Source organism: Corvus cornix, chromosome 2, assembly GCF_000738735.6.
Source record: "Corvus cornix cornix isolate S_Up_H32 chromosome 2, ASM73873v5, whole genome shotgun sequence".
Lineage (NCBI taxonomy): Eukaryota > Metazoa > Chordata > Aves > Passeriformes > Corvidae > Corvus > Corvus cornix.
The window spans coordinates 82,601,382-82,624,583 of NC_046333.1; the positions used below are offsets into that span (position 1 = coordinate 82,601,382).

The window sequence follows — 23,202 nt, forward strand, 5'->3', positions numbered from 1 at the left end:
GAAACACTTTTCTCGTTGTTAATGACAATGCTGCAATCTGGTAATCACAAAGGTGATGCCAGAAATACAGTTCAAAATACATTCTTTTTGGATGAGCAGACATATTCATTGGGTAACAAAGTGTTAGAAATTACACCAGCTTAGATTGCAATGTATCTCAGGGAGTGCAATTTTCCCACTACAGTAGGGGTAGAGTAATTCCTTGAATGCCAAATTCATGAAGAATACAAAAAAAAAAAAAAATCCACATTTATTTGCTCTTTTGTAAAATATTTTGATTTACAAATATCCAGAGTCAGGACTCCTTGCAGAAATGGATACATAGGCATTTTAACATTCAAAATTAAATTATCCAGAGACAATCAGTTTAATAAGCTTTTACTTTAAGAAATGCACTACTAAAAGCTGACAATTCTTCACATTCCCAGTTCTCAAAATGAAAAAAATAGTCAGTTCATTAACACAAAATCTAGGTTTGAAATTTCCCCAGGTTTTAAAATAAATTTCCAAATACTGCAAGAGCTGTGATATTAAGTCGATTGCCTTAAACTTGAAGGGTTACCTGTTCGTTTCTAAAACAAAGAAAGATAATAGCAAGGTTAAGTGAACCAAGCTCCACAATTTCCTAGAGAAGCAAATCAAAACTTAAGTTACACTCACATCAGCAGTAGGCCAAAGATCTTTGATGACTGTTTCTATCCTTTTTACCACTTCTCTTCTCATAGCTGCTTCTTCAGGACGAGGGGACATGAAGTCATAGAAGTCAATTATTTCTTCATGTAGTCTAATGGAGAAAGTAGGATCAGTTATAGTGACAATTTATCTATTACAATAAATTTTACAAGGAACAGGCCATAGGCTCTATTTAATATCATCCTTTAACCAAAAATCGCAGAACATTAGCTCTAGTAGACATTTACTAAATTTCTTATTGGCTCAGTGAAGGCCAAATTCAATTCTTAATGATTATTTTCTTTAAAAAACAAAGCTGAGTCTGAAAAACTACATAATGATGCAAATGTGAAGCAGCACAAGACCAACTAAAGTCTTCAAGCAGGTTTATTCTTCCAGCAGTTCTTACTTCTGTGTATGTGGCAGTTTACACAGACTACAAACAGGACACTGGCATTAATGGGTTTTTGCAGAGGACAATAAAAAGGACATTTGAGTATTTCTTGATGTAAAAATGTCCACTTTGACAAATGGAGATTCCTTTGACATTCAAGCCCTTCATTAGCCATTCATTCATATAGTGAGTGACCTTCCAACTGAAGTCAAAGTGAGAAATGTCAAATATATTCTCAAGTGTAAAGTATTTTTATACCAGTGTTACATGAGGAGTCCTGACACTGGAACCTTATACACCTATTAAGACATTGTGTTTCACACCTACCAATACTATAGAACTCTTACTGCCAAATTTGAGATTTCAGGTGAATGTCATGTTTGCCCTCAACAGAAAAACATCAAGCAATGCCAAACAAAAAACGCAAATAACTACTGCTGTGACATTTTTCCAAAACATCTTTTTGATGTTGACATATTTCTAAGATTTCTGACTAACTCACAAAACAGATCTAGTCAACATCGTAGTGAAATCCAAATAGTGACCTAAACTCAAAAAATCAATCTATAGTTTATATACTTAGACTTCCAAAATGAAAATTTAATACATCTCTAGAAGAACTCAACTCTTCATCTGAGACTTTTGTAATTCATTTAACTAGGTAATTCCCCTGCTAGCAGGCAACTTCCAGGAGACCACATGCCTAATTTTTAAGTGTCAGTATTCCTTTCCATACTCAAAGAGATTTTAGCAGCAAAGCACAAAGATGCCTCCAAAAAGCATACATATTTTGAATTACCATTTGCCCTCTCTCTTACCTTAAACTAAGCCTGGACCCACAACTGAACATTTAACTACGCAGCAGATCTAACTAACATTTCAATTTGCTGATGAATCTACCGATTCCAAAATTTTAGAGCAAGACAGAAAATACAAACTAGCTCTCATTTTGTTTTGTTTATAGAAAGTATGCTTTTTTCTACCTTTCCAAGACAAAATGACCAATGAATAAAACACTTGAATACACCTAACAGCAATGGGGACAAACTAAAGACTGTCTGTTCTTCTGCCTATAATAATCTACTGTAGGCAAATACAGGGTGAAAGCAAGAAAAGGCAGGAAAAGCAAAGAGGCAGCCAGCCTTCCACGCCTCCAGTAATTTCATCTGGCATTTTTTCAGGTCTTTTAGTCCATTTCTGCTTTGTTATTCATGGCATTCCATGAGAATTTAAGTATGCATCAGAATAAAGAGTGCTTTATTTTAAACTGCTGCATGGTAATGATGCTATCTGATGTTTTTTCTTGGGGCAAAAAAAAAGTTGTTACTGGCAGTTCATCTCAAAACGTAAGATTTCTCAGGCTCTCAATTCATATCCATTTGTCTCTACCAGCAGTAGTTTCCCAAGCTACCAATCCTCATGGGTTTCTGTCCCCTTCCACAGGAGCAATTCCAAAGTTTGATCACTGCTAACCTTCTTTGGCTTGTTTTTAATTTGCACCATGTTTTCTGACAGGTGGGCAGAAACACACACAGAGTCAACATGTAATTCTGCCATTCAGTCCAGGACACACACCTGTTTCCATTTTATTGTCCCTACACTTGTGAGTATTGCTGCTACTTGAGGGTATCTGAGCACACAGCCGCTCTTTAAAAGAGACCCATTATGAAGGAGCTTCAATGTGTTTTCTGAACAAAATCACCAACATAAAGCCCACCCACCAGGTATATTCAGACTGAATTATTTTTCTTCAGTCATGATTCTATATTTACTAGAATTTAATTTTACCAGCAATTTTATAATCTAATGAACAATGAACTCCCACTGCGTCTGTCTGCAGTGAGCTCTAGCTTTCTATTATCCTTTCTATCCTTTTCTCACCCATTTCTTCCCTCCAGGTATTTATGAATACATCGAGCAACAGTCTTGAATAATTCTATTTGTAACCTTCCCTTATTATAAATAATTTATTCTTTCCTTTGGTTATTTCTAAGCAGCTAACCCAGCAACCCTGTAAATGTTTGGTTTTTACAGAGTCTTCAAAAAGAATCTCAAACATTCTTCTAAAAAATATTCAGCAGTTGTGTTATCAAACTGAACACAGGAATATGGATTAAGAATGAATCCTTCAAGAAAATGAGCCCTGTGAGATACAACTACCTTTATCAAAACATGCACTTAGACCCTTTCTTTATGTTTGCTCATGCAAGAAATGTTGTTTTCTTATAGTATCAGCCCCATCCAACCACTCCAGGTGATCAAGACATTCCTGGAAAAAATGCATTTACAGTAGCCATCCTGTATTAGGGAAGGAGGAGAATAAAAGGGGTCTCTGTCCCCATACGCATCACAACCTCTACCATACACAGCACAGCCTTTCAAAAGCAGCCTCAGTGCATCAGTAAGCTCAGAAAAAGAGCCAACACACAAGTACCCTCACTTTGATACCCTACTGAGCTTCTCTTCAGATGATTAACACCATCACAACTGTTAACCACATCATGAAAGACTCAGAAGAATATCACTCATCACTAGTCTACACCTCCTTCCCTGATCTGCTTTTCAATATGAAGACAGGTTCATATTTTCTACTTTGTTCTGGCAAGGCAGTACTTGGTTTAATGCTTCAATCTGCACAGGACAACAGCAAAGGTCTGGATATCAAAGCTCATTTAGAGTTCAAGCCATACTCATGGCTAATTCTTCTGAAATTCTCTGGCATATATGACAAGACTTGGACGTACAACAGGTGTCATTCTGCTGACTGGATTTACTCTTACTGAAGTAAGAGAAAATTACTCCAGACTCTTACTGAAATTTAAAATTGCAGTTGCCTGGAGTCAAAGAAAAGTTCTGCTGAGAAGTCTCATAAGCCCTTCTCTGACAGAAAGCAATTAGTTCACTTAGCTCTTGCTACATGATCTGTCTTCCCTCAGGTGCCCTTTCATGTCTCTCTCTGAGCCCTACTGATTCTGGCACATTCCTTGCTTTCGATGTGCAAGACTTTCGGGTCTTACTGCATTTAGCAAACCGGTTCTCAACCCTCTGTCTTAACAGACTTCTATTTTGTTTGTTCTTTCCAGTTTTCCTTAACTCAACAGTTTCTACTTCTTAGAGATCATCTTCTTGGTCTATGTCCTTCTGGGTAAGAATCAATGCTATACTCACAGTCAGCATATGACAACACAACCACTGTAGCATTTTACCTTTTGGGTTTCACCCTGAAGCAGCTTCTCAAAACAGGGATGCTTTTTTAAAATTTAATGTTACAGTGGTTTGCATTTTTTTAAACATCTTTGCTCAGATAAGGTTACTGGAACAGTCACAAAAACCCAGCTCTTATACATATAAAATAAGATCCTGCATGCTATTCAGGACTAATCCCAGAGTAACTTCTCTACTAGCTGAAGGAATAATGTGGCATCTGAAAAAAATAGATAACAGTGGACTATTCAGCCAGCCAATACAGGGATAGTTTTTATTTAAGTATTTTTGTCCATGTAGCCTCTATGATTTTCATAAGCACTTCTTAAGTCAGGACTGTGACAGTATTTTAACCATTAGTAAGACAATTTCCATTTGCAGCACATGATGTACATGCAGATACAAGTTAACATCCTAACTTTTTTTTTATAGAACTTCCTTCAACATATGGACAAGTCAATCTTCTCAATTCCCTTCTGGCTTCTTCAAGAATTTGGACTCCCAGCAGCATCCCAGCACCTAACTATCTCCTATAACATTTTAAGATGCCTATTGTATTACTTTGCTAGCAAATGTAGGCCTTTCAATCAACTTTTTCACAAGACAGTTTTGCTGTATTTATAGAAATCCTGGGAAAGAAACTTGTTGGTAAGCTGTAACTGTACTCTTACCTAATACAAGATGGCAAAGATTAGAATACAGGGATGCAGAAGAGAGGCTACTTGTACTTGCTATATTATTCAGGTTGCTAATTTTAACAGCCTGGAGGAACCTACCATTCACTGATGTTATTACTGCTAAGCACAGCAAGCATCTGCTGCTTACGGGCTGAACTATGCAACAGAATTAACATCTTCTGTTTATCAAAAAATTACCCCTCTTACTGTTTTCGGAAAGGCAGACATACTTCTAGTCTAGGTTAAAATAACACTCAAGTGACATTCTCAGACTTTTGCAATGTTTTTGGTTAAAGGTAGGTTTCTAAGAAAGGAGATCATCCACTTTACTCATTTACTGCAAATATTATACACAAGATCAACTTATTACTTCAAGGGCTAACTTCAACGCAGTGAAAAGAAATTCTCAAACATCATCAACAAATTAGAAGGTAAATGAAAAGCTACAGAGACTTTGTTCCCTCAAGTAAGCATTCGGTTCCTTTTCAACATGACTACACTACTAAGCACATTAATTTATTCTAAAGGAACAGACAGAAACATGATTGCATCTTTTATGTGGAACAACTAATGCTTTTTAAAAGCATATTCTTTATTTACTAGAACATTTTTCTAACTGAAGTCTAACACATCATCCAAGAATCCTTATAAAAGGAAAGAATAGATGCCACAGTTAAAGCATGGGGGTCTAACACTAGGGGTGTGTAGAAAAGGGAGGTAAAGAAATGGAGAGGTATAGGCAGCATCTCAAAAGAATCTCTGCTGAAATAAAGGTTACAAGTCATAGAATACATTCCTTCAATGAAGCATGAACTCCAAAACACGTGTGAGGACTTCTCTGTTTCGAGATGAAAAGCACAGCAGTCACTGCACGTATCTTGGAAATCTGTTGAACTGTACCTTCACCTACAACTAGGGCAAAGCACAATTGCATTATCATGGAAATGCAGGTGAAATCTCACACTACAACAATCAAATGCATTCAGTAGTTTAAATCCATCTTAAAGTTTAAAACTAACTAAGGAACGCAGTTCAGTGAAATAAAGGAGAATATATAAATATATATGTGAAAGCAACAATACATTCTGAGACAGACTTTTCCCAGTATGATCTAAGATTAAGACATCTGCAAAAGAGACTAAAATATAATTATGACCAAGAAGAGATGGACTACAATTCTTCTCTTCCCATTCCCCCTCACAACACCCATCAGATGCCTTTACCTTTGTATACTAGTCCTCCTCTACACCAGTAAGGCTCACGCAGTACTACTCTATGCCCTATGCAATGCTCTAAGCTTACAGATGAGAAAAACTATGAAAACACAGTGCTACACTCTCAGACTGCACTGCTGCACCAAATCAGTCTCATACTACTACATTATTCAGACAGCAATTATCTTCATCACTGTAATTGTACAGAAGGCAGCAAACTACAAAGACTGGCAGAATAAAAAAAAAGCTGAACTATATAGAACTTATGAATCAGAGCTGTGAAATGTTTTACAGACAGGCACCCTAAATACACACTCAAGTAAGGATTGAGCTTACTTTGCAAGTTAGCTACAAAGGAGAGAACGGCAGAAAGAAGTACTTCTCTTCTCATCCACAGAACAAAGAGTAGTTTATAAAATGTATTGCACCTTTTCCTCAAGAGATTACATTGTCCTTATTTCCTCTCTAAGCTTTCTCTTTCCCCACAGTCATGCAAGTCAGAGCCCATCCTGACTTTAGACCAAGTTTCTTGCTATTAGATTTTACCTCTTAAGAACACCTTGACAGCTGATGCACTCAGGAAAGTAAGTTTGTTGGATTGATTCACACCGCAAATTTCCAGATGCAAGTAACAGAATTTGTCTGCATTTTGAAAAAGAATCAGAAACTAATCTATTTTTGCAAAGTACATCAATCCAATAAAACTCAACCAATTACCTTATTAATGGCTGGATGTACTTTGAAAAAGCTGCATCATAAAAAAAATTTTAAATAACCAGATGTACATCTCCAATTTAATACATGGCAAAGCAGATCCGCTACATAAGCTTCTGAAGTACACTACTCCTGACTTGGACTGATGGACTTCCCTACACCACCAAGAAAGCATCACAATTATTTTGTTGCACCAGCGAAGGAGAATTCCATATGTTAAACCTTGGGACTGAATCAGCAAGTTTGCTATGCCAATAAATAGATCCACTAAATCCCAAAATTCCTGCCTTAATACCATTCTTTTCCAAATGCCCAAAGATAGCAAGCGATTAACATCCCAGACAAGTCATTGCAACAGCAGAAACATACTAGTGATGAGAGACTAATTATGCCCATGTAGATCAGGTATTCATTACACCAGGTTAGCCACTGAAACATTAAAGAGAAGCAACTCTTGACATAATCCTGAGCAGCAGACTAATTCAAAATGCACCCATCAAAGCACTACTGGCAGCAACCCCTTCACATTCGCAGTCAGCATCTCTGCAAGGCAAAAAAAAACTAGAAAAGTCTTTTCTGGATTTAAGTACTGCTGCAGTTTGCCATATAAGAGAGGAAGCTCCTTTAAAATCGTCACCAAAAGAACAATGTGTTACAGAGAGTTTTAAAGGTATCACACTGGTTGTTTAGCATGCATCACTTAATCAGGTTTTAAGGGGGGAAAAAAGAGCTTTTACTACCTTGTCATAGGATTCCATCAGAAGATGTGTTCAGAAACCCTGAAGTCATGTACAAAGCAGGAAAAGAGGATTGGAAGATTAAGGATATCAAAAACGATTATGAGGAACAACTTAACGAGATGCAAAGCTATGACTGAGAAAGGCTAAACTAGTTCAAGAGCCCAAAAACCTGCTTCTGTTAAGTGTATTAACTGATCAGTACAGAGAAAGTTAGGGGATTCCAACGCATGATACGTAGAGAAGCTAGTATTTTACTTTTTTTAATTCCTCAGAGACTTCCCTGATCCACAACTACAAAGGAAGAACTTGTCCTAAACTTTTTAATAGAAAATACTTCACAGCAAAACCTATTCCTGGTAATTCAGTATTCACCCAAAGTCACACTCGCTTGATACTGCATTTGTACCAGAACAGTAAGTAATCTTTCTTTTTTTGATTTAAAAGGATTAGCTTTGTCATTCAAAATATTCAAAGTAGCCTAAAGTGCTACAAATTAATACATACATATGCAACAAATTAATAGCTATAACTGTATCAAGATGCTAACATAACTATCATAAATGGAAGTAGTGTCTTAAAAAAACCCCAAACATTCAGAGCTGCTTGGAAGAATCAGAGAACGACAAAGGAAAATCTGTTATTTTCTTGGATTTCCAAATGGCATTTGACAATGGCCCCACACATCCTTACACAGGCTTATGAAGAAACTAAGCTGACATGGCATGAGGGGCAAGACCCTTCACATAGATAAAGAATTGTTTTAAAAAGGAAACAAGCAGCTGGAACTCTTAGTTTCCATATAAAAGGAAGATCACTAGTGAAGCCTCAAAGCACAAAAACATCAGGCAAGTCCCAGGTTAGTAATGAGGAGACAAAATACAAGATAGAACAAGATAGCCCAAGATGCAGGAATATTGTGACACTATCACACACAGGTCTGGTTCATGTGAGTTCCAAAGATAAAACAGGACTGCAAAGCATACAAAGAAGACAAACATCTAGCGGCAGGAAACAGTTTCAATACAAGGAATGATTAAACAGACTAGAAAACAACTGTCAGGTGATTCAACCTTTCCTCCCCTCCTTTTTCAAGTCCCCTGCAAAAAAGCACTCATGGTCTGCCTCTGTAATACACAGACCTGAAACTGGCAGCCTCTACAACCCTAGTGACAGCCTCAGGATAAAAAAAAATAAAAATAAAGGTCTTTACATAATGCATGGCTTTACTGAGGAACATCTTCCCACAGGTCATTGCTGATCCCAGACCATAAAAGATCAAGACAAGTTCATACACAAAATCTACAAGCCTAAAAATGCTCTGCCTATAGCCCAGGTAATCCAAGAACCCCAGATAATTTAAAGCTGGGAGATGCTTTCAGGGAATATCACCACAAGCCCACATTGATATATTCTTTTCCCAGTATTTGGCATTGGCCTCTAACAGTCTCCCCTAGTACAGCTGTTGATGTTCTTAGTGCCAACTGTCTCTACCGCCAAAGCCTAACAACTGGCAAAACCACCACAAAGCTGATGCCAGGATTAAACTGCTCCAAACACGGCCCATTCTCCTTCACACACAGATGTGAGCACCTGTCATGTGAGCACCAAGGCCTTCTCATGTTTTACTACTTCAGCTCAGCCTTTCTGACCTCTAGTACCTCTAGTGACTCTGGAGGCTACTGCTGCCAAAACATTCCTTTCATTCCACTCCCCACAGCATCAGTCTCTAACGATACACTGGGTACCCACTTCGCACGGAAACTTTGTGCTTTACCAAGGCAACTTACTTGACCACAGGAAAAAAAAAAAAAAAAAAGAGATGTTCTGTTCTTTTGACAATTCATCCAGCAGCCATCCTGGAACTTTCCTTTGTACCAACCTTCAGGCATGAAAACTATCCATCTAACTACATCCTGATGCTCTCTCCAGAAATTTACTATGACTAACAGGTAACTACTTCCACGCTTCTCCTTGCATACACTCCAGCATATATACTGCCTAGTTCTACCCTGACCCTACAGCCAAGCAAAACAAGAATTGAGTGTACAATGCCAGCACTACCTGCCTCCTGCATTACGACCTCCACTAAAGGTGTCCACCTAGCACCACACATAGCAGACACCAAGGACTGGACAGCAGTGTGGATGAAGCACAGCCCACTGTGTTTGTTCTTTACTAGAAGGTGTTGGAGCAAGGCAGCACTGTTAAGTACAGGGAGGAGTTAAGAATAATCACCCTTGGGAGGCCCCTAAAGCCCTTACAAGAGCTGGACATTTCACTGCAGACAGTAAAGGCTCCAGAGCACCTCCAAAGTCTATACTCTTTCAGCTCAAAGTAGAAGAAAAAAAAAAAATTGCAGAAGAGGCTGACAATGTGGCATCCCCACACTAATTTGTATCTGATGGCTCTGACAGCAGTATAATAATAAGCAAGGGTTGACAAACATGCAAGTGAAGCTATGCAGAGTCCTGGATGCAATGGATTTTTAACAGTGCATTGCACTAAACTGTAATTAAATTTATCTTAGTCAAAGTTCTGAAATATATCAAAAATGCAAAAAAAACCCTGTACAACTGGAATTAGAAACACTGCATACAGGTGAAGAAATAAAGACAGCCTAATACAGGCTTAGCATACAGGAGCACCACCACATCCCTGGACATCACTTTCTGTTTACACTATCATTCAGCTGCAAACTGGTGAACACTGAAGCAAGTCTTCTGGGGAAGCACTGTCATAAGCTTACCTTGCTTCTGAGAACTCTCCCCAAGGACCTGCTGCGGTCATCAGGGAATGCTGCCCTGAACCCTCCTTCAGCCCAAGGAAATGCAGAGGTCTTGGTGCTCTTGTACTCTATGGCGGAACTTGTGCGTCATTATCAAGAGAGACTTAAAGAAAACAGCTATATAGGGGAAAAATTGAGCACAGGAAGTCGTCAGACACTATGCAACACTAATTAGTCCAGGCAGAGCCCCATTCCAATGTATCATAACAGTTCTGGTATCCAAACTAATCCTCAACAAGCCAGTTCTGTTATTTCTGCACAGCACTGTAATGTGCAAAGCAGATATGCCAGGTATTTCAGCACTAAGCTCATTCAACATCTACAGTTACACTGAACCTAGTTGAAAGTATTAAGCAGAACAGACTCATACTGTTAAAAATGCTTTAATTCTTTACTTACTTTGTTGAATTTATATTAAGAAGCAAAATTATTAAATCCAGTATGATTTTATACTATTCACAAGCTAGGAGCTACATCTTCAGAGAAAGCACTCTATTAGCTGTGCACCCAAACAAAAGCTATAGAGTCCTTAGCAAAACGTTTAGAATAGCCTGATGCCATATTTTGAAATAGTATTTGTGCATTTTTAAACTCTCTGGATGCTTAAACTACTCAGATATATTTAAGATACTGACTTTACAAAAACAGAAGGTATTTGCTGAACAAAGAATGCACACAAAAAGGATAGATGCAGTTTTAAATGACACGAGAGGATACTTCACAGTACCAAGAAATAAGTTCTGAACATCAGTCACAACAGTTTGAATTAACCTCATAATATTAAAGGACAGTTCTCTGCCTTGCATCTGAAACCAATCATTTTGTCATCTGTAGTCCTAAACTAAACGCAGACATATAGGAATTTACACTGCTGCTGTATTAATCACTCTGTTGAAGCACTGGAATAAATATGGCTTCAATCTCCTCACTCCCTACCTTCCAAAATTCTGTAAAAGCGTAACATGGGACAATCTAGGGCATCCAAAAGCACAGCTTTAGGATGAAATCTAATCAAGCACAGCTATTCACTCTTGTGTTTTATGAGAAAAATTTCCTTTACGAAGGTTGTCATGCTATCAAAGTGGTGAAAGCATGAGTCCACTGGAAAAAGAAGGAATGCTGTATATAAAGCAGAGGAAAACACAGCTTTTATAACATACAGTATTCCTAAACATCACTGCACCTACCATCACAAAGCCATGGACTATGAGCAGTGTGAATAAAACAATGACTTGCAGTGCTACAGACCATCCTCAGCTCTGAATGAGAAAGCAGAGAGAGCACAGTATTGTTTCAAAGCACGCAGGCAAATCATCAGAAGTACTACTGCAGCCTGGGAGAGCACTAACAGAGATTACCCTTCTTACCGTGTTACCAAAAGACAATACAGTAACACTGTGAGCCACTGCATATCACTTGGAAATTTCAGCATGTTGCAGAAAAACATTCTTTTAGGAACGATATTCACAGCAGAGTAAGCTCTACCATTCATGTACAGGGTAAGCGTAAGAGCATCTATGATCAAGTCCCTCTTCCAATAATCTATGTCCAAACCAGACTGCAGCTGAAGATTTTCAGGATCACATTTTTCAACAGTTGCATATACCAGTACAGCAACACTGAAGATGCTCTGTCAACAGATGATGAGTTATCGAAGTGATACTTCAGGACCAGGCTGACAGTTCCAGGGAACAGCAGGCAACTAAAGGAACATAAGGGATCCACAAGAAACTCCTGTAGGGATCTGTCCCCATCCCAGCCTTTTCAGTGCATTTTTATTTGATTTGACAAATAACACACCAGCCAGGCTGAAAAAGTTAAGCTCACCACTAAACAGGAATTACTGCAGAAGACAGATACCTAAATCCACTCCATCAGTGACAGTATTCTTATTTCAACCACACAAGCACTTCATAAAAAATCACTAACACTAAACAGAACACTGTTTAAGAATACACACTTGTCCAAGATTCACCTTGGGTAACAGAACTCAAACTTTAAAGCAGAAACTGCTTGTCATATTTAGGTCTATGGTTTCAAGCTTCATGCTCTCCTTCAGCACTAGTTAGTTCCCTGCTACTTTAAGGAATGCTCTGGAACTACAGGATCACACATGCTGTAGCTACTGGTATCCCACTCCCAGAATCAGGTCCTGCTTCTGTAACAGAGATCCTTGAAAGAAGATCAGGAAACACAGCTTCCACTTCCAAAGATATTTAGCAAAAAACTTGTCATTAACACATCAGCAAAAGAACTACCTACATTATGAACTGAACAGTGCAACTGAATCTCAGCTAAACAATTGTGTAGAGATTTTAGATAAACTCGTACTTCAAGAGTGACATAGCCACTATTAAAGGAAGGCCAAAAGAAAACAGAAGAACAAAAGATGAAAAAATAAAGATATGTGAAAGGCATAGATGGTGCTGCCTAACAGCTACAGAACAGAACTCGCAGTGCCTGGATTTGAGTCACGGGTTTGCCATAGACCTGCTGGGTGAACTCAGGCTGCTCCACCTGCCTGGAGATCTGCCTCACTTACACTGACTTGACTTAGATTAAAAAGTTAACTCAGTGCTCTACCACGTCTCTATGAAAGTAAAACAAGAACTTCACACTATTTTAAAGATACTATTGGAACTTCAGACATACAGATTTCTTAGTATAAGACTCAAAGCTCCTAGCGCAAGATGCCTCTTAAAGATTCAAATTCTAGCTTCCTGTAAGAGATTTGAATTTTCAGTGTCAGTCTGGAATTAAACAGAGTAGTTCGAAGTCTTGTCCTCCCCCTCTTGAGGTTATGGTTTACAAAAAGAGAACTTTAAAAATATCTTTTAATACTTCTTAATAACTTTTAACATACTCAGCACCTGACACAAAAAGATACAACACCTACACAAAAGATAAAAGGAAGACACAGTCCTTAAGCTAAATCTCTCACTTAAAAATCCCCAGCTCATACCCTGTTATCTTTAGCTATTTACCCTCTACAAATACGCTGTGCCTTTACTCCACAGGCATCCAAAGGTCTTGATGTTAGGATGTTCCAAGAAACTATTTTTGAAGTGACATCAGAAATCTGCCACAGTCAGTCAATGTAGCTAGCACTTTTTCCAATAACAAAATAACCTTAACTTTAGAAAGTAACATTTCCCCTTGACTGAATGAAATTTGACAGGTGAAATATAGCAATCTCTAAGAGCATCCCAGACATGCTTTGTTCAATTTCAGTCCCTTCTCCATGCCAATCAGATCAAACTGAATACTCGGCCTTACTAACTACCCATTTATATGAGAAAGGTATGGTTTACAAGATAGGGTAAGCTTCATAAAAATGTTCTCTTCAAAAAGACAAGATTTCTGCACAGGTATTGGCTGGCACAACCTATCTTAGAGCTAAAATATACTTGAGAGAAATGTTCTAAGACCACACTGACTTTCATGCCCATCTCAGAGAGAACTCGGCACCTCCCTTTCAAGCGATGTTCCTAACACTCCCGAAGCCAACCAGCTTGCTGCAACCTAAGCAGAGGCATTTAAAAACTAGCACAAGGGTTCTGAGTTCCTCTGAATGGAAGCCTTCCACTTCCCCCTTACAATCTGAATTGACACCTGGTAGCTCTGGCAAGCATCCTCCACCATCCTTGCTTTAATTATTGTAGGTGACCTCTGATCATGGTCTGACAACTTCACCTCTCAACCTACTACAAGGTAAGGCCTAACCCCCCCGTACCTAAGGGTTCCCTGTCCCTGCGTGAATCGCTGCTTCGGCCAGGAGCCACCCAGCCGGCACAGACCAAGGTGATTTACAAAAGGGCACGGGTTAGTGCCCCGCCATCCCTACCATCGGCCTCCCTGCCGCGGCCGGCTCCAGAGGAGTTCCTGTGACCCCAACCCACCGCCCCCCCGCCCGGAGGGGCCGCAGGAGAGGCGGCCGAGGCCCCCCTTCCCTCGGGGGCTGCAGCAGCCCCCGGGCCCCCGGCTGCTCACCCCTGCACGCCCGGGCTGTATTTCCTGGTCTTCCAGGGGGTGCCGGGGCTCTGCAGCGCTGGCTGAGGCGGCTGCCGCTGCTGGTGGGGGGAGTTGTTGACGGCGACGCCGCGGCTGCCGGAGAGCAGGTAATTCATCCCATAGGTGCTGGCTTTATTCTCCCGTTTCCTGCGGCCCGGGTGGTACTGGTGCTGCTGGGGAGACGCCGGGGGCGGGTGCGGGCTGCGCGCCGGGTGCGGCGGCTGGTGGTGCCCATTCACAGCGTTCACTTTGTTCTCGTGGAAGTTAAAAAACTCCCCGGGTCCGGCCCCGCTGCCCAGCAGCCCGGGAGGAGCCACCGCCACCGCCCGGGGGCCGCCGGAGGAAGAGGAGGAGCCGCCACCTCCGCCGCCGCTGCACGATCCCGAGGAGGAGAAGCCGGGGCTCTCGGTGCCGGACTCCACCGACGAGCAGGAGGACGAGGAAGACACGGAAGGCGACTTCTGCAGCCGCCGCCCTCCCTCGCCGCCGCCGTTCACCGCCGCGGGGCCGGCGGAGACAGCGGGAACCAGTCCGGTCAACAGGGCCGGCGGGGAAGGCGAAGGCGAAGGCGGTGAGGAAGAGGAGCAGCAGGCGCCGGGCGCCCCGAGCCGCACGCAGCCGTGCCCGCGGGGCGGAGAGGCAGCAGAGTCCAGCGCCGGGGAGTTGAGGCAGAGGTAGTGCGGGAAGCTGGCGCCGCCCCGGCCCCCCACGCCCTGCGAGGTCTCCCAGATCTGCATCCACAGCGCATTCGCGGGTCCTTTCTGCTCAGGCTGGATCCAGGCCACGCGGGGATCCATCCACGCCCGCCCGCCGCCGCCGTCCCTCACTGCCCGGCCAGAGCTCCGCGCCGCCGCCCGCTCACCGCCCGCTCCCTCGCTCGCTCGGCCCGGCAGCGGCGCTAGGAGCGGCCCGGCACCAGCGGCATGTGTCGCGGGGAGGAGGGAGCGACGGAGGGCGGCAGGGCGGCCGGAGACAGAGCCGGGCGAGGCGAGCGCGGCTCGGCAGGAAGCGGAGGCGGCGCAAACTGTACCCGGCGCTGCCCGGAGCGCTCCGCTCGCCGTTCCAATGTGGCGTGTCCCCCTCGCCAGGGCCAGAACCGGCACTGCGCATGTCCCGCAGATTTTAAACCTTCACCGGAGACGGCCGCCCTGGCAACCGCACATGCGCGGGAAGCGGGAGGGAGAAGGGAGCTGGGAATGCTCCCCCGCCTCGGCGCTCGCCCGCCTGCGCCGGCGCGGAGCGGGGCGGCCGTGCCTCACGCCCGGCGGCGGGCGGGGCGAGCCGGAGCGCGGTGCCGGCGGCTCTGTCACTCCCAGAGTCGCAGGATTGGTCAAGCGGGACGGGACCGCTGTGGTCCAACCTCCCTGCTCAAGCAGAGTCATCCCAGAGCACGTGGCACGCGATTGCATCCGGACAGTTCTTGCCTATCTCCGGTGAGGGAGACTCGACAACCTCTCTGGGCAACCTGTTCCAGAGTGTAGTCACTCCCACAGGAAAGAAGCTCTTCCTCATGTTTAGGTGGAACTTCCTTTGCATCAATTGCTGCTCTTTCCTTCTTGTTCTATTGCTTGGCATCACCGAGAAGAGCCTGGTTCCATCTTCTTGACACCTTTCCTTCAGATAGTTACAGACACTGATGAGGTTCCCTCTCACTTGTCTTCCCTTCATCTCCGTGAGCAGCTGGCGCAACTGAGGCCCTGCCTCTGTGTTGGTTTCTCACAAACACTGCGTTGTCTGACCCCTCCATGCCACAGCTCATCCCCTTGAAGAAGAGTAGCCCAGTTCCCACAAAATAAAAGGGTGGATTTTGAGGACTAATTCAGAGAAGAAGCAAGTGCAGGCAGACCTCCTCTGGGGAGGCTGAGCAGCGGAAAGTGTGGGGCTGAGCAGGGCCACTCATTCCCTGGGGGAAAGGGGAGGCGCAGCTGATGCGTCCAGACAGCACCATGCAGTTCATAACCAAGGGAAGGCTCTCCTTGGATTGATAGTGCCAAGATAGCACCATAAAGCACATTTCCACTGGGTACTTCAGTTTTTATTGGGCTTGAGTCTCAGGGACACAGTGCCTGTTCCAACGGGTGTCTATAATGGATGGGTTTCGTGTGCAGTGATCACTAGGTAAAATGCATACTGCTATTGGAGTGGGATCAGACACACACACCATGATCTAAAGATGGGCTTTAACAGCCAGCCCCCCAGAATCATGTCCATAATGGTTCTCTTTCTAATCTAAGGCCAGTGATTTGGCCTTTTCCTTGAGCAGCTTCAGCATGCATATGGATAAAGTGTCTTCTCCTGAGGTAGCCCCAGAAGCTCCAGCAGTCCAGGACTCCCCAGACTGTTCAACAGAGCCCTTAAGGTAACTTCAGAATAGCACAGAGAAGAGTTGTACGTGCATGAAGACAAATACTATCAGGTAATCCTAGTTAGAAGAGCCCTCCAATGCAGTTGTGTGGTATATCTTGAATGATCTAGCAGAATGATCACTGCAGAAGGTGAGAAAAGGAGAGGTCCCACTCTCCATGATCCTGCTAATTCCTTTCCCTGCTGCCCTACCCAATCCCTGATATTGATCAATGAGACAATTTAAGTTGTTAATTCAGAAAAGACTGCACTTGGAAGAAAAGTAATAGTTTTCAGCAGTTCATTTTGAATTAGCTTACTTTGTGGTCAGAGCTGGTGCTAAGGAGGGGGTGGAGAGAGCATGAGAGAACAAGACTGTCATTTGTTAGCAGAGGGCAGTTGTGTTTGATGCAGTTGTATTCTCTAACTATACCTTTAGACTTCAGAACACGGGAAACTTATTTAAGGGTGACAGCCTAATTTTTATTATCGGAAGTCATTTAGAAAAAGCAGGTCATTAATTTGTTTTTGTTAAGGAATAGGCCTGTTTTCAGGACTAACTGCCAAAGTACACATAAAAGTACACAATAAAGTAACCAAAACCAAACCACATGAAAGTGCTATTAATTATGTCTCATATAAAAGTATGTTCACCACAATTTCTTACGTGGTCAATGAAGTATTAAGATCTTCAGCAGAGATTTCAGCTTGAGTTACTGATAGTAGTCCTTGGTTTTATGGTTCATCTTCCAAAGGATTTTGGATTGTTTTGGTTGGGTTTTAACTGAACATGAAAGAAGACAAATAAACAGGCCCCTCAACTCTGTTCTTTTTATGTAAATGCTGTAAGAAAGAAACCAGGGAATTACACTGTCTCTTTCTTCTTTTAGCCCTGAATACTTTGCATTCTTTCCTCTATGATGGCCTGTGTACAGCAAGGAGTGATGAGGATAGACAGTATTTCTGCAAGCTTAGCTGCTGTGGTGTGCTAGTGGTTGGATGAGTTACTTTGTAGATCGACTATAAGTACTGAGAAGGCTTAGGCAGCTGCAGAGCCCACATCTCAACCCTTTTAGTTCCATGTTTTGACTTTCCATACATCCAGTAAAGATCACATCTTCAACCTGCTGAGTTAAAACTCTTAAAATAAAGGAATACTGGTCAGTGTTTTCATAGGATCCTAGAATCACAGAGTGGTTTGTATTGGAAGGAACCTTAAAGACAACATAGTTCCAACCCTCCTGCCGTAGGCAGGGACACCTTCCACTAGACCAGGTTGCTCCAAGAGGTGAAGGGGGAAACCAAAGAGACAAAATGGCCAATCTTATGGAGGCTTTTCCAAGCTCAGCAGTTTCATGACCTGTTTTCTTTATTTCCTTCCCTGCCCTCCTGCCATCTTTTAAAAGAAGTTAGCATTTTCAAGAGGGCCTGATTTCCCACTTTGCTAAAATTATCTCCAACTTCGTTTTGAGGTCTAAGTGGTAGAGACCACTGCCTTGTAAGAAGCAGTAACTCAAAAGCAGCTTTTGAATGAGCAGAGACTCTCACCAATCCCAAGACTCTCTTGGAAGAGGCTAGGTAGTTTCCTGAAGTAGCCACAGAGAGAGTTGTCTCTCACTGGCTTAAGCTGTGTTAGAATTTCTGAAGCTATGATAGTGCTTTGTCAGTTCTTTGTATGGGCTCAAGGCAGCAAATACCATGTAAGTGTAATAGAGAACATGGGGTGGATGGGTGGCACAATGCACTTGAAGGTCCACATTTCAAGAACTTGGAGAAGAAGGAAATCTCTGAGAAATCAATAAGCAATGGTTTGATAATACTCCAATTAGTTCATCTATCTCATGATGATTTGTCAAAGCTTGTGGCATATCACTGAAATATCTCTGCAGAAAAAGAAATATTACATGTTTCCTACATAAATGTGTACAATATGAAGAAATACTACCCAATGGTCTGTTGTGGCATGAGGACAAGGAAAATTATCATCTTCTAACATCAGGTTTTACTCTCCTCTGTTTCCAGCCTCTCCAGTAAGAAATCTAAATAAAGCATGTTTGTAATCTTGTCTCCTTAAAGTGAGAATTTCCCTCTAAAAGTAGCAAGTGAGAACTTCCTTTGCAAGGATTAATTTTTTTTTAAGGTCTGGTTGATTTTAATTCAGCTGTCGTTTACTGTATGAAATGCTGCAGTGAAGGTAAGATTCTCAGAACGTTTGAAAGCCAAATACAGTTTGGATCATCTGAAAAATTTCTTTTCAATAAGGCTTCCTTCCCACTGTTGAATTTGTGAGGATGCAGGTAATGAAAAGTCTCCCCCTGCACTTGTCACTGGTGAGGCTGCACCTTGAATCCTGAGTCAAATTCTGAGCCCCTCAGATCAGGAAGGACATTGAAGTGCTGGAGTGAGTCCAGAGAAGGGCAGCAAACCTGATGAAGGGTCTTGAGCACAAATTCCAGGAGGAATGGCTGAGGGCGCTGGGGTTGTTTAGCCTGGACAAAAGGAGGCTCAAGGGTGACATTATCACTTTCTACTGCTGCCTGAAAGGAGGCTGTAGCCCGGTGGGTGTTGGTCTCTTCTCCCAGAGCAGTGGCAGAATGAGAGGATACAGCCTCAAGCTGCACCAGAGGAGGTTTATGTCGCTGTTGTCCCCAGGGACGGTGAGAAATGACACAAGTCCAGGATCAGGTTCAAAGGCCAGAAATGACTATATTTAATCATATAATTCAGCTTATATAGCTTTGCTCACAAGGGTGGCATAAAACCATTGGATGCTTGACCATCCACCTCCTAGAGGGATTGGCTAAACGGCATAACACCCATTTCCAAAATATTTTCCCAGTGAACCAAAACAAGTCTGTGCAGGTGTGAGATAGAGAGTTAGTTTACAGAACCGTCTTCCACTGTTTCTCAGCTAAAACATGAGAAAGGAAAACTTCACAAAATGGAAAATTCCTCTGCTCCTGCTCTTGAGCATCCACAGGTTTAGAGTGGACATTAGGAGGAATTACTTCACAGAAGGGATGATTAGACATTGGGATGGGCTGCCCAGGGAAGTGATGGAGTCACCATCCCTAGAGGTGTTTAAGGAAAGACTGGATGTGTGTACTAGTTTGAAAACAAACTAGTGGGAGACACCAAGTCAGAATAACAATTTAATAGGAAAATAAAATAAGGAAAAAAACCCCCAAAAATAAAGGCAGAAAACACTGGGTTAAACTGACAGAGTCAGGATACAACCAGACACCCTGTTAATCAGGGTGGTGGTAGCAGTCTGATAGAATGGTGGCTGCAGTCCTCCTGAAGCAGTGATCCTGTAGAAAAAAGGGTCTGCTCTTCCTCAGAAGGTCCAGTGGTGGCTGTGTAGCTCCTGTCCTCTGGAAATCCAGTGGAAAGGTTGTCTGTGGTGTTCAGAATCTCAGATTATATCCAGGATGGGATGCTTGGTTCCTCCCTCTGGGTGGAGCATCTCACAATGGGGTAACGAGTCATGAGGCCAAGTGTTGATTAGGCTCATTAACAGAAGATGGTCCCGAGGGAGTTATCTCTGAGTCAGGCGGCAGGACAATGATGGGCAATTAACAGCAAGATAGTCTGGGGGGAGGAGGCAAGGAAACACTGCCCCACCTGATTTCAACAGCTCATGAGGATGGTAATAGAATACACTGCAACCCAGGACAATGTGGCACTTGGATTTTGACCCATATGACCTTGATTCTGGCCACTTGCAATCATACTGCAAGCCTCTGATGGATCACCTCCTTCATGCTTACCATCTCTGATCTCCTTTGTAGCCTTTGTGGCCCATAGCCATTCACTTAAGAGCTGGACTCAGTGATCTTTGATGGTCCCTTCCAACTGAGAATGTTCTGTGGTGGGATGGATGGAGAAGGCACAGAGAGTAAGGCTCAGCAGTATATCTGACCAGACTTGTACCTGATGAAGGCGGGAAGAGGAAAGAACTGAACAAGTCAAGGTCTCAAGCTGGATGGGGGTGTGAGAGAAAGGCTGTCCTGCTGAAGGAGGTGCATCTCTAACAAGTGACCTTCAGAGTGTGCTGGTCACCAGGAGGTAACAGGGAAACAGTTTCCTTAGCTGCACTATCATCCCTTTTTTTTTTCCTCAGTAAATACATTTCTGAATGGGAGAGTAGAGATACAATTTTCATGTCTCAAATGTAGTTGATCACAACAGAGAGACAAGGAGAAATCCAGAACACAAGTTTCTGGTTGTTACAAGATATCATTTCGGGCATTCTTTTAATCTGTCATCTGGAAATACAAGCTTTTACCTTCTTTAAAATGGCTTGTGTCTCCCATTAAAGAAGGCCTGGCATGAGTAACCCTGAAGAGGCTTAAATCATGTTATATTTTCTCCCTTAAATTTTCTACTTGGCTCAGTCCTTCCTCTCATCAAGGCTCTGTGTCCTCTTCTGATGTACAGTAAGCATCAGCCAAATTTAGGTTGTTCAGGCGTATTCAGAGCCAATTAAAGTACACAGCCTGAAACAGCTGTCAACCACCAGCCATCTCCTCTTCCCACCCTGTCTTCCCTGATCTTGCAATGACTGCCAGCCCTGTGTCAGAGAAGCTGAACACATGATAAATCAGCAGCTGAACAGCTGCAGCTTCCATCCAGGCATGTTCATGCACATGAAAATACTTTTCTAGCTGCGTACATAAAATTGCTGTGTGGTAAATGGAGAAAGCGTGGGAGGCAGTTCACGAGCCGTTCCGTTCTGTGCATTCAGGGTGGCATCATAGTGGGAGAGGGCGCATGGACAGCCGGGTGCGATTCTTGCCTCACGCTGCTGGATGTGTGTCAACACTTCTGGCGGGAACTCTGCCTTGGAGACCTTTCATCACTGTGTGCATGGTATGGATGAGCAATACTACAACAGGAGCAAGGTAAGGGTGCCACCTTGACATTCCCACGTTCTATTTCCATTGCTATATTCGGGACTCTGATAGGGATTACTTTCAAAAGTCTGCTTTACTATGAATGTTTATCTTAGCTTATTACACAGAAATTAAATATTTAACACAGCATATTTTTACAGTATTCGTGACAATTAATTATTCTATATCAAGGATGTTCTATGAAAGTTTTAAAGTTGTTCTTGTGTTCTATTTTGTTTCTTTTTATCATTTAGAGAAGGTTTGGGAGCATAAAGGTTTTGGAAGGTTTGTTTTTTAACTCGGGAATTAGGAATTCTGCCTTTGAGACTTGTCACTTTTCATAAGAGAGGATGTTCTGCCAGCAGTAACACTTAATTAAAGACAAATCTTACAGACTTTCTTTCTTCAAAGCTTTATTTAAACATGAAATTAAATTGTGATAACAAGCACAAAGAGGGTTTTAAGAATAATTTTAGCTCAGAAAATACTCTGTGAGAGAGATGATAAACAAATGAAGTTTATGCTAAATATCTATAAAGCTTTTGAAAGTATTTTTCCAAGTGGAATCTGAAGACTTGTATGAAATCAGATGCTCTGTCTTCCTGTCCTGATTAACACAGAGCCCTGCAAAGGGTTGCTTTTGTCAGAAAGATCACTTGCTTTTGAATGACAGGTTGAGAGAACATATTAAGGAGACTCTCATGAAAGTTCATGGGAATAAACTGGTCAGGATTCCTCCCTTATTTGTGTTTGTAATCTAGGAGGTCCCAGTATCATCTTTAAGTTGTAGCTCTCCAGGCTGCTGCAGAGGACAGCTGAGGGCATGCAGAACATGTTGTGTGAATCCTGGCAAAGGGGAGGGCACTAGCACTAATATGGAAGGAAAAGATCTGGCTAAACTGTCTTCCAGGAGAAGAATCTATACGTAATGCATTGTTCCTCCTAGGAACAATATTAGAATAAAAATGCTTTCTTCATATCTGCTGGGTGTAAGCTTTCTGCTGGGGAGAGCAAGAGGGGACAAGCTGTGAGAAAGCTGATATACAAGTTGCTTAGTGAGGATGTGCCCTGGAGCCCTGATCTGCCATGTTAACATGGCATCAGACAGGGCACCAGCTGCTTCTGTACTAAAGCTGGAAGGATCATTTATGCATAGCAGAACGACTGTGGTTAGAATTAAAGTTGCGTCAGGTGTCAGCAAAAACTATCTTTGTGGAAGATGTGGCTCACTTTTATTAGATTCCATGCTAGATCAAAGCCATATTTGATCTTGCACAGATTTCTAGAAGATAATTTATCTTGCGTGGTCAGCTGGCTTAGTATTTATCATTGGCTCATCCTGCCCACTGGTCCTCATCTATAGGCAGCACAGGCACATACCTACACGCATTCGCTCTTTAAATAGAAACTGCTCTATTGCAATGCACCTCCCTCTCCTTCAATATATCTATGTCCTGCATCTCCACCTTCAAAGCTATTATTTTTAACTGTTCTTGGGCCACAACTAAATCACTTGGACATCTCAGGAAGGAGATTTCCAGAAGAGAGGCAGC

The 23,202-nt window shown here is 42.4% G+C and overlaps 1 protein-coding gene across 4 annotated transcripts in view; it reads right to left on the minus strand.

Moving 5' to 3' along the window:
• The window catches only part of TENT4A (terminal nucleotidyltransferase 4A), a 57,713-nt gene extending 42,103 nt beyond the window's left edge, over nt 1-15,610 (minus strand). For 2 of the 4 annotated variants that reach the window (XM_039549043.1, XM_039549042.1), the window contains exons 1-2: nt 14,391-15,610; nt 661-784 (exon numbers count right to left, since the gene is read on the minus strand). In XM_039549043.1, coding sequence (XP_039404977.1) covers nt 661-784; nt 14,391-15,208 — 942 coding nt within the window. In that variant the 5' untranslated portion in view covers nt 15,209-15,610. The remainder of the gene's footprint in view (nt 1-660; nt 785-14,390) is intronic. The other 2 variants (XM_039549045.1, XM_039549044.1) reach the window with 2 other exon arrangements.
• Between the last annotated feature and the right edge of the window lie 7,592 nt (nt 15,611-23,202).